At 34.5% G+C, this 12,509-nt stretch overlaps 1 protein-coding gene across 3 annotated transcripts in view; it reads right to left on the reverse strand.

Moving 5' to 3' along the window:
- Positions 1–11,646, reverse strand: part of LOC113064482 (cingulin-like protein 1) — a 14,843-nt gene extending 3,197 nt beyond the window's left edge. Inside the window, exons 1-14 of one of the 3 annotated variants that reach the window (XM_026235359.1) lie at positions 11,224–11,646; positions 9,819–10,040; positions 8,624–8,719; positions 8,348–8,485; positions 7,160–7,261; positions 6,871–7,077; positions 6,672–6,776; positions 5,109–5,261; positions 4,633–4,800; positions 3,489–3,662; positions 3,309–3,398; positions 2,354–2,437; positions 1,929–2,047; positions 1,664–1,772 (exon numbers count right to left, since the gene is read on the reverse strand). In XM_026235359.1, the coding sequence (XP_026091144.1) occupies positions 1,664–1,772; positions 1,929–2,047; positions 2,354–2,437; positions 3,309–3,398; positions 3,489–3,662; positions 4,633–4,800; positions 5,109–5,261; positions 6,672–6,776; positions 6,871–7,077; positions 7,160–7,261; positions 8,348–8,485; positions 8,624–8,719; positions 9,819–10,040; positions 11,224–11,337 (1,881 nt within the window). In that variant the 5' untranslated portion in view covers positions 11,338–11,646. The remainder of the gene's footprint in view (positions 1–1,663; positions 1,773–1,928; positions 2,048–2,353; positions 2,438–3,308; positions 3,399–3,488; positions 3,663–4,632; positions 4,801–5,108; positions 5,262–6,671; positions 6,777–6,870; positions 7,078–7,159; positions 7,262–8,347; positions 8,486–8,623; positions 8,720–9,818; positions 10,041–11,223) is intronic. The other 2 variants (XM_026235358.1, XM_026235356.1) reach the window with 2 other exon arrangements.
- Positions 11,647–12,509: the final 863 nt, after the last annotated feature.

The following is a 12,509-nucleotide window of genomic DNA, read 5'->3' on the forward strand; positions in this document are numbered from 1 at the left end:
TGTCTGTCTTCTGTCTGTCTGTCTGTCTGTCTGTCTGTCTGTCTGTCTGTCTGTCTGTCTCTGTCTGTCTGTGTCTTCCTGTCCTGTCTGTCCTGTCTGCTGTCTGTCTGATCTCGTCGTCCTGTCTGTCTGTCTGTCCTGTCTCTGTCTGTCTTCTGTCTGTCTGTCTTCTGTCTGTCTGTCCTCGTCTGTCCTCTGTCTGTCTGTCTGTCTGTCCTGTCCTGTCTGTCTAGTCTGTCTGTCCTGTTCTGTCTGTCTTGTCCTGTCCTGTCTGTCTGTCTGTCTGTCTGTCTTCTGTCCTGTCTGTCTCTGTCTGTCTTCTCTTTCTGTCTGTCTGTCTGTCTGTCTGTCTGTCTGTCTTCTGTCTGTCTTCTGTCTGTCGTGTCTGTCTGTCGTGTCTGTCTGCTGCCTGTCTGTCTGCTTCTGTCTGTCTGTCATTCTGTCTGTCTGTGCTATTCTATCTGTCCTGTCTTCTGTCTGTCTGTCTTCTGTCTGTCTGTCTGTCTGTCTTCTGTCTGTCTGTCTGTCTGTCTGTCTTCTGTCTGTCTGTCTTCTGTCTGTCTGTCTGTCTTCTGTCTGTCTGTCTGTCTGTCTTCTGTCTGTCTTCTGTCTGTCTGTCTGTCTGTCTGTCTGTCTGTCTGTCTGTCTGTCTGTCTGTCTGTCTTCTGTCTGTCTGTCTGTCTGTCTGTCTTCTGTCTGTCTGTCTGTCTGTCTTGTCTGTCTGTCTGTCTGTCTGTCTGTCTGTCTGTCTTCTGTCTGTCTGTCTGTCTGTCTTCTGTCTGTCTGTCTGTCTGTCTGTCTTCTGTCTGTCTGTCTGTCTGTCTTCTGTCTGTCTTCTGTCTGTCTGTCTGTATTCTGTCTGTCTGTCTGTCTGTCTTCTGTCTGTCTGTCTGTCTGTCTGTCTGTCTGTCTGTCTGTCTGTCTGTCTTCTGTCTGTCTGTCTGTCTGTCTGTCTGTCTTCTGTCTGTCTGTCTGTCTGTCTGTCTGTCTTCTGTCTGTCTGTCTGTCTGTCTTCTGTCTGTCTGTCTGTCTGTCTTCTGTCTGTCTGTCTGTCTTCTGTCTGTCTTCTGTCTGTCTGTCTTCTGTCTGTCTGTCTGTCTTCTGTCTGTCTGTCTGTCTGTCTTCTGTCTGTCTGTCTTCTGTCTGTCTGTCTGTCTTCTGTCTGTCTGTCTGTCTGTCTGTCTGTCTGTCTGTCTGTCTTCTGTCTGTCTGTCTGTCTGTCTTCTGTCTGTCTGTCTGTCTGTCTGTCTGTCTGTCTTCTGTCTGTCTTCTGTCTGTCTGTCTGTCTGTCTGTCTGTCTGTCTGTCTTCTGTCTGTCTGTCTTCTGTCTGTCTGTCTGTCTGTCTTCTGTCTGTCTGTCTGTCTGTCTGTCTTCTGTCTGTCTGTCTGTCTGTCTTCTGTCTGTCTGTCTGTCTGTCTGTCTGTCTTCTGTCTGTCTGTCTGTCTGTCTTCTGTCTGTCTGTCTGTCTGTCTGTCTGTCTGTCTTCTGTCTGTCTGTCTGTCTGTCTGTCTTCTGTCTGTCTGTCCTGTCTTCTGTCTGTCTGTCTTCTGTCTATCTATTTACTCATTTTTGTTCGATTAGTCTGATGAGTGTATGTGATATAATGTGTGTGTGTCTCCCTCTGCTGGTGTGTGTGTGTGTGTGTGTGTGTGTGTGTCGCACCAGATCTCTCTGTTCTGTGGCGATCTTGTGCTCCTCCTCCATCTGCTCCGTCAGCTCATGGATCTTCTTCTCCAGTTTGCTGATGGTGTTGCTCATCACCACTTTATTCCTGAGGAGCAGAGCACCACATGTTTAATAATATGAACACTGAAATAATATGCATGTAGTATGCAAGGCAGTTTAATAATAAATATGTACAGCTAGAAGCACAAGTTTTGTGCTAGTAAGGTAAGATGATGTGTGTGTGTGTGTGTGTGTGTCTGACCTCTCCTCAGCTCTCAGTGTGTTCTCCAGTTCTTTGGCTTTAATCTCGGCTCTGGTGAATGAATCCACCTCCACTCTGTTATTCTGGAGCTCCTCCATCTCTCGGCGCAGATCCCGCAGCTGAACACAGCATCAGCATCAGCATCATCACAGCAGATATATTCATGACTACACACACACTCACACACTCACACACACTCACACACTCACACACACACACTCACGTGCACACACACACTCACACACACACACACACACACTCACGTGCACACACACACACTCACAAACACTCACGTGCATGGACTCAAGTGCACGCACACACACAATATCACACTCACATGCATATACTCACACACACTCAAACACTCACACACTCTAACACTGACAATGTCACACTGTCTCACACACACGCACACACACACACACCTGTCTCTCAAGGATGGCCTTCTCACACTCCAGCTGATCGTTGAGATCTTTCTCCTGGATGAGCTTCATCTGCATCTGCTCCGACTGAGAGACACACACACACACACACATCAACTACAACCATTACAGGAAATAAACTACATGTTACCTGAATAAAATAAAATAAAAACTTTTGATTCTCATTTTTATTTAGTTTAACTTAAATACTAAAATAACTAAAATTGAAAAAAAGTAATACAAATAATAAAAACAAAAAATAATGACTAAAACTTTAACAAATTAAAATTAAAACAGAAAATATAAAACTAAAATTACATTTATTTATAAAAAAACTAGCATCTCCATGAAACTAAATTTTTTTTCCCAAACTATTTTTTTAATTATGTTTTGATGGTTAAATTAACTTTTCATGACATTTAATGGATAGACAAAAAAAATTAAACGTACACAATTTAACAACTATTTACTAAAAGCAATTTATTTGGGACTTATAAAATCATTAAAAATGTTTCCCAAATTCTGTTTCCTGTTTACATTTTTTTTTGTCTTTTCTTAATGTTTTTTTTTCTTTATCATCAAAAAACTGAAAAAAGCCAAACCAAATAAATTCATAAAACCTAATGTAATAATTCATTTGAATATGTACAATACAATAATAGTAAACAAGAATATTAATACAGAAGTTGTCTATTTATTTTATTTTTTTGGGGATGAATAAATAAATATAAAAATGGTAAATAACAGTAATAGTAATGGCATAAAACAATCTTTTAAAATGTAATCTTTTTTGGGGGGGGGGCTATAGAGGTTTACAGTTAAAATGAAAACATTGATAAAAACTAAAAAAATATTTATTATTATTATTGCTTTGAGAAGTAATATTAATAATAGTTAAACTGCGCTTTTATTTTGAAACATTGCACTATAAACAAAACAAAAAAAGGCGTTTTCTGACCTGATCCAGAGCTCTCTTGTGTTTGGACGCCCATCGCTGCTCGTTCTCCTGCAGCTCCTCCAGATCTGCCTCCAGATCGATGATCTTCTCCTGAAACACACACACACACACACACACAGGCTGATGTCAGTGGTGCTCTCAGACACGCAGGAGCCGGTGTGTGTGACGTCAGCGCCGTACCTGAGCCAGCTTCAGCTGTTTGGAGAGATCGTCTCGAGACTGTCCCAGCGTCTGCAGCTCCATGCGCAGATCCTCCACCGTCCTCTCGGCCTGTTTACACTGCAGCTGAACACGCTCTCGCAGCTGGATCTCCTCCTCCAGCGTCTGCTCCTTATCACTCAGCTTATCTGTCACCTGACACACACACACACACACAGACTTCTACATCAAACAGTAGTGCATCATGATTAGATGAAACGTGATTAAATATCAATATCAAGTCATTTTTGCATTTGAAACTTTTTTAGTAGTTTTTTTAGAAGTTTGTGGTTTTGTCGTTTTTCCTTACATGATTTAATATTTATTATTATTTATTGTATTATTTTTTTATCCATTGTTCCTGTGCTTCAGGAATGCATTGCACCTGCTGAAATTTTTACTAATTTTTAAAAAATGTACCAGTAATGTCATTAAAGTTTATAATTCTGGACATTTAGATTTTTTATTTTAGTTATAAATAATTTTTTTTTCTATTTTTAAATTTTAATTATTTTTAAAAATACAATAAAAAAATATATGATGTTTTAAAATAATTATAATTCATTTAGTTTTGTCATTTTTATTAGTTTTCTTTAAATGTTTAAATTTTATTAAAAAAGTGAAAGTGACTTTATTATATATATATATATATATATATATATATATATATATATATATATATATATATATATATATATATATATATATATATTTTTTTTTTTTTTTTTTTTTTTTATTAAGTTTTAGTTTACTTAGTTTTAGGTATTTTAGTGAATTTTAACTAATTTTGAAATATTATTACTATTTAAATCATCTGTTTTCTGTGTGAATCTGTGTTAAAGTGTAATGTATTTCTGTATTTTCAGCATCATTCCTCCAGTCTTCAGTGTCACATGATCTCCAGAAATCAGAATAATATGATGATTTACTGCTCAAGAAACATTTCTGATTATTATCAGTGTTGAACACAGTTGTGCTGCACAATATTTTTGAGGAAACTGTGATGCATTTTATTCGTCAGGATTCACAGTATTTATTTGTAAACATTAGAAATGTTTGATGATCCAGTAATTCTTCGTGTGTGTGTGTGTGTGTGTGTGTGTGTGTGTGTGTGTGTGAGTCGCACCTCTCCCTGCAGTCTGCTGACGATCTGTGTGAGGCGGAGCAGCTCCTGGTCCTTCTCCGTCACGCTCTCCTCCAGCTCCTCCATCCGCAGAAGATCATCAGATCTCAGCTTCTGCTGCAAACTCAGCTCCGCTCGAGCCTGGTTCACCTCCTGAAGAGCGTCTGCCAGCTGACACACACACACACACACACACACACACACACACACACACACACACACACACAGATGAACAACACTATCAAGCACACGTGTTCTGTAGTAGACTAACTGAGACTTGTCTGTGTGTGTTCCTCTGTCTATGCATGTCTGTATGTGTCTGTGTGTGCGCGTGTGTGTGTGTGTGTGTGAGTGTGTGTGTCTGTGTCTCTGTGTGTGTGTGTGTGTGTGTGTGTGTGTTATATGTGTGTGAGTGCGTGTGTGTGTGTGTGTGTGTGTGTCTGTGTGTGTTATATGTGTGTGAGTGTGTGTGTGTGTACCTCTGTCTCCAGTCTGAACACAGTGTTGGTGAGTTCTAGAGTTTTCTTGGCTTTATTCTCCTTCTCCAGCTGTAGTTCCTCCAGGCTCCTCTCGGCGAGCCACAGTTTCTCTGACACAGTCTGAGCGTGTTGTGTCTGTTTCTCCAGAGCTTCCTGAAGAACACACAGAAGATCAGACGACAACAGTCATATCCATCCTCAAGAACCAGCTCCCTGCTGTCAAAGCGGCTTGATTCATGATATTATTATTATTAGCCATACAGTTACATGTTGCTTATTAAATGCTATGAGTTTATGAAAAGCATGAAGCATTTTAAGGGATTTATTTGAATAACAAAAGCTGCTGTGAATTACTAAAGCTGTAGAAAAAATAATAAAAATAATCCATCAACGATAATAATAATAATAATATGAATAATAATATGAGTAAATAATAAAACAAATTTTCAACCCTAATTTGCATTTTGCATTAAATAATAATAATAAATCTAAAAACAAATAGCTTTTTCTTTTCAGAATTTTACATTGCTTATTAAATGACTGAATGATTTATTAATATATTAATATATAAAAGCATGTAGCATTGTTTGGGGTTTACTGGCATGACAGAAAGTGCAGTGCATTACTGAAGCACAGATACAAAGAATACAAACCATCAAGAAATAATTATAAGAAAAAAATAATAATACAATAAATAATAAAACAAATGTCCAATTGTTACATAATTATTGTTACCCCTAAATTAAAATGTTACCCCTAAAGTAAAGATTTTATGGGGTTTAGAAAAAACAATTTAAAACAAATAAATGTATAAAATAACATAATAAACATAACATTTTATAATTATAAAATAAATAAGTAATACAAAAATTATATAATATAATACAATAATTAAAAACAATTATTGAAATAGATTGCTTTATTTATTTATTTTATTTTAATAAAAACTAGTTGCAATAACATGATTGCTATTACATTTATATTTACATAAATTATTATTTATAATGTTTAAATATAAACGGATTGCTTTATTTTATTTGAGTTTATATTAAATATTCCTCTCTCTCTCTCTCTCTCTCTCTCTCTCTCTATATATATATATATATATAAACATATATAAACTATATATATAATTGTATTCTAGAACAATAAATAAAAATATCATAATTATAAAATAAATATTAATAAAAAATTATATGATAATAATGACTGAAACTGATTGCTTTATTTATTTATTTATATATTTGAATATAAACTAGTTGTATAACATGATTGCTATTTAATCAATATTTACATAAATTATTATTTATAATATTTTAATAAATTGATGGCTGTATTTTATTTTTATTATATTAAATCTCTCTCCCTATATCTATAAAATATATAAAAAATATTCTATAAAATAATAAATATAAAATATTATAATTACAAAATAAATAATTAATAAAAAAACATTTTATAATAATAATAATAATAAAATACAAAAAATGAACTAAATAATATTACAGTAAATATAAAATAATAAAAGAAATGTCATGTTTGCAGGTTTATTAGTGATTTCACCTCAGTGTCCTGTATTTGGTTCTTGAGCGTCTGCTGCAGGAAGCTGAAAGCGTATTCCTGAGTGTTTGCCTCGACCATCACCTCACGCGCCTCCTTCAGCTCTTTCTGCACACACACACACACACACACACACACACACGCGTGTTGATGCCCTGCGAGCAGCGGGGTGTGTGTAGGGTGTTGTATGTCGTGTGTGTACCTCGATCTGTCTGAAGCGCTCCTGCATCACGTTGTAGTTGCTCTCTAGCTCCACGATCTTCTCTCGCAGACGGTTGCTCTCGCCCTGCATCTGTGTGTTCGTCCGCAGCAGATCTTCGTTGTTCACCAGCAGACCTCGCATCTCGAAGCGGATCTGGTTCCTCTCCTTCTCCATCTCGATGCTCTCCGCTTCCAGAAACTGGTTCCTCTGCAGCACATGGACAGACGGGTTAAACTTTCTACACATGCATCTGTTTATTCCCAATGACAGTAGTGTGTTTCGTGCTGACCCTGCGGCAGTCCTCCAGCTGTTTGGTCAGCTCCTGGATGAAGTCCAGTTTGTTCGGTTTGGTTTGGTTGTTTCGTTGCATGAGTTGACTTGGAGTCGCCTTCTGGAGAGAAGACATGAGATCACGATTTAATATTAATTATCCTCTGAGACATCAAAGTGCATGGTGAATAAACCTCTATTTACTGTTGAAATAAATGCATTTATTTATTTTATTATTATTATTATTAGAAATTCTATCATAAAATATAATTTAATAAATTATATATAATTATATCATATAATTATAGAAATATATATATTTACATTTTTTATTTTAATTTATTTTTTCTTAATAGATCATTTCAGTTCAAACTTTTGGGATCAGAACGATTTTTAATGTTTTCACAGGAGACTCTTCTGCTCATTAAAGCTGCATTTATTTGATCAAAAATACAGAAAAATGTTTTAATATTGTGAAATATTATTATGATGTAAAATAACGTTTGTCTATTTTAATATACATTAAACTGTGATTTATTTCGGTGATGCTCCGCTGTATTTTCAGCATCATTCCTCCAGTCTTCAGTGTCACATGATCTTCAGAAATCAGAATAATATGATGATTTAATATCAGTTTGAGAACCTATGATAGTTTTTCAGGATTGTTTGATGAATAAAAAGTTAAAAAGAAGAGCATTTGTTTAAAATATAAATATTTTCTAACAATATTCACTAGAGTTCAAAAGTTTGGAGTCAGTACATTTTTATTCTTTCTTTTTTTTTTGAAAGAAATTAAAACTTTTATTCATCAATAATATGTATAATTGTTAAGAAGTGATTGCAAAGATTTAAATTGTTAGGAAATATTTCTATCTTAAACAAATGTTGTTCTTTTTAACTTTTTATTCATCAAACAAACCTGTTCCCAAACTGATAATAAATCATCATATTATTCTGATTTCTGAAGATCATGTGACACTGGAGACTGGAGGAATGATGCTGAAAATACAGCTGTACATCACAGAAATAAATTACACTTTAATGTATATTAAAATAGAAAAATGTTATTTGACATCATAATAATATTTCAGAATATTAAAACATTTTTCTGTATTTTTTAACAAATAAATGCAGCCCTGATGAGCAGAATATATGTATTTATAATAGTTTTTCCTAATATAATGTGAGTGCAGTGTCTGCGGCTCACGTCTCGTCGGCGAGGCAGACTGTCGTATCCCGGGATCCGTGTGCGCTGGCTCAGAGACGGACTGTTAACGGGACTCACGCTTCTGTTCAGACCGAACAGGTTCATCTCAGAGACGCCGGGTGACATCACTTCCTGTGTCTGTCAGAGCGGTCACAACACAATCAGAACACAAACATCACCTAGTCTGAATCAAGCGCTGTGTGAGAGACTGTAGGACACACACACACACACACACACACACACACACACACACACACACACACACACTTTATTCACCTTAAAGTCAGACGTTCTGTTGAAGGGATTGTAGTCGAGCGAGAGCGTTGAATACGGACTGATGAAACCTCGGGGAGGACTTTCAATCCCAGCCGTCTGAACAAATACAGAGACATTCACATCACAAATACATTACTTTTATTACTATATATATATATATATATATATATAATTTATTATATTATAATATTTATACATAATTTATCATAATATTTATAAAATGTATTATATTTATTTTAGATTATACAATTAGATTTATATGTATATTATTTATATGGTAAATAATATGTATATCAATAATTCCTATGATAAAAGAAAAAGCTACTTAAAACTAAATTGTTGTATTAGAAACAAGTTATATTCCAATTATGTGTGTGTATATATATATATATATATATATATATATAATTTTATAATTTTACTTTATACTTTTATTTTTGCTCTGATTCAAACATATATTTTTTAAATAAAAAATATATATTTTTAAATATTTAATAATTATTATTAAAAAGAAATTATTTAACTACTTATTAAAACAATATAAAAATATATATTATTTTATTAAATGCAAAAAGTTTAATTTAAATGATGTTTTGAAACAGATTCGTTCCTTTTTATTCTAATATCATTGATATCCCTTACGAAAGGAAAATATATTTAATAATAATAATAATAATAATAATAATATATTATAATATAATATATATATCTTAAATATATTGTGATATATTGTAATATATTATTTTCCATTTTTATTTTCTAATATAGTATATATTTGAATACATTGAATAATATATTGATGATACATATATTATATAATATTTAGCAAAATATACAAATGATTGCCTCTTTCAATATATTGCAATAGATTGGAAAAAAATAATATTAAATCCCATACATAAGAATATATGCCTAATATATTACATTATTTTACATTATTTATTACAGATATTTTCCAATATACTGCAATATATTTTTGTTTCATAAGGGATATTATTATTATATTAGATTTTTTTATGTCATACATATATTTTTTTTTTGAAGTAAGTCTATAGATTTTCATCTTCTTAGTTTTTGGTCTAGCTGAAGTGAAATAAACCCTGTTTTGTATTTCAGTTCACTTTTATTTAATTTCAGCTAGCAACATTATTGATAGCCGATTAATCCTGGTTTCTGTGAGCAGCATCACACTCACTCTTTCGGACAAGCTGTCCCCGTCCCGGGACGAGAGCGACTCCATGGACCCTCGGCTCACAGGACTGACCCTCAGCAGGGCCCCGTTGGATCCGTTGGAGCCGCTGGAGCCGTTGGAGCCCAGGTAGAGCTGGTATTTGGGGTTGGGACGCACTTTCGGGGTCATGGGCTCGTCCTCGGACACAGGACTGCTGTGCTGCTTCTCGCCGTTTAAGCTGGAAAACTGTGAAGAAGAGAAACATCAGAGTCACACATCGAACTCAGATGAGCGAGGACGGAGCTGCTGTTTTATGAGTCGTAAATCACAACACAAGCACAGATATATCACAGCAGATCAGATGCATGTTGTGTTACACATATAAAGCATCAAGCACAGGGTTATTACAGCTACCATATTTTCCGGACTATAAGTCACACTTTTTTTCATAGTTTGACTGGTCCTGCGACTTATAGTCAGGTGCGACTTATTTATCAAAATTAATTTAACATGAACCAAGAGAAACCATTACAGTCTCCAGCCGCCAGAGGGCGCTCTATGCTGATCCTGTAGTGTACACTGAAGACACAGAGCGCCCTCTGGCGGCTGGAGATGGTAATGTTTTCTCTTGGTTCTTGGTTCTAAATAAATGCGATTTACAGTTTTTTTCCTCATCATGACGCATTTTTGGACTGATGCGACTTATACTCAGGCTTGACTAATAGTCCAAAAAAAATAGTGTACCTAAAACCATAAAAATATCACTATAACAATATTTATCATGCTATTATATGTGCTACTTAACTGTAGTTTACAGAGCTGTATTTGCTTTTACCTGCATTTATTTTTTTTATTTTTTTTTCTGTCTTCTGAAATAAATAAAATGAGTATAAATGAATGAATGAATGTTAACCTTTTTAAATAAAATAGAAAAAAAATATATTTATATTCAGTTAGTTTAACTTGATCAACAACTAAACAATGTAAAACGTAATAAAAATATATATATATATGTATAATAATAATAATAATAATAATAATGACACAACAAAATGACTAAAACTTAACAATTTAAATGCAAAGTATATATAAACGTGAAATGAAAATGAAACAAAATGCCAAAAAAAAAAAATATTCATGAAAAATAATATCATATAATAATAATGATATTTTTTATAATGACAGAAACACAACAAAGTTCCTAAAATTCTTTAAAAAAAAAGGGAAAACATTCAGAAACACACAAAAGCCATTCAAAATATCAGTGTAAACTAGTCTCCGGATGCTAGTAAACCAGCACATGCTCATGCAGTGAGTCAAGCGTGTCTGAAATCACAGCGCAGTCTTCGGATGATTTCAGGAGGACGGATTCATGCGTGTCACGAGTCGAGACGAGACGAGACGAGACGAGAGATGCTCGGCCACTTACTGGACCGGATTCAGGAGCGTCTGGCTTGTCCTCGTTCTTCTTCTCTGCTTCTCTCACTTCTTGTGCTTCACTAGACACCAGGCTCTTCTCTATCTCTCTGCTCTCATGTGTCATGTTCCCAGAATCCTGTGCGCTCGAGTCTTGCCTCTTGATCTTCAGCGAGCCGAGGCACGGCGGTGACCCGTCGAACCTGTAGATGAGATCTTTAACGCTTCCAGAGCGCCTCAGCGGCGTCTTCTTCTTATCGGCCGTCCAGTTCCAGTCCTCGTCCTCCAGCGTCACGCTCCTCGCTTTAGACGAACTTTTCAGAGCATCTGCAATGTGTTTCAGGTCTTTTCCCTAGAAATACATCACTCTGATTCAACACACTCTAGATTATGTTTCCTTTTCTGAAGAAATATGCAATGCAACTGTAATATTCCTGAGGGACAATGCAGAAAACACCCATCAGACGCGTCCGTGTTACGAAACACACATGCACCGTTTCACCCAGACAGAAAAAAAAACAAGACAAAAGATCCAAAAATGAGTCAATCTAATGAGTCACTGAATCATTCTTTCCATGCCGTGAAAATAAAAAGTGCCACTAGAGTCTCATTTGTAGACGATTTGTGCATGCATGTAAACATTAGCATGCATTTTAAGTTATTAACGGAAAATTCATATACATTGCATGATACTCTTGCAATGGTTTGCAGATTATAATAAGCATGCATTAATAAAGTACTGTTTTTACTGTCAATATTATACATATTTTTACATAATTGTAAATCTGAGACAGAAATCGTGATTTTTTGGGATCAAAATAATATGAAAGTATAATATAATTTAAGTTTAAATTATTATATTATATAAGTTTATAAGTATACTATGATTGGGCACACGCTAAATGTTTTCTTGCACAAAAAAAAAAAAAAAAAAAAATAATATATATATATATATATATATACAGTACAATTTTTTTATTTATTTAATTTTTATAGTACATTTTAAAATAACATTATTAATAATATATTTAATAATATTGTATTATTATATTTAATGCACATGATATTTTCCTTAAAAGCAACTATGTTTTTTGGTGGGACTAACACAAAGCAAAAAGTTTTAATTTAACTATTTGTTTGGCTAAAGGAGGAATCAGTTGTTTTTGGGTTAAAAGCATGTTTCTTAGTTACATGTTACAACAGGGATTACAATTAATTCACATGTATAAGCTCTGATGCTCGCTATAGCAGCTCATTTACAATCCGTTTTTCCCTTCTTAAAAAACACACTAATCCCAA

This window comes from Carassius auratus, chromosome 46, assembly GCF_003368295.1.
Source record: "Carassius auratus strain Wakin chromosome 46, ASM336829v1, whole genome shotgun sequence".
NCBI lineage: Eukaryota > Metazoa > Chordata > Actinopteri > Cypriniformes > Cyprinidae > Carassius > Carassius auratus.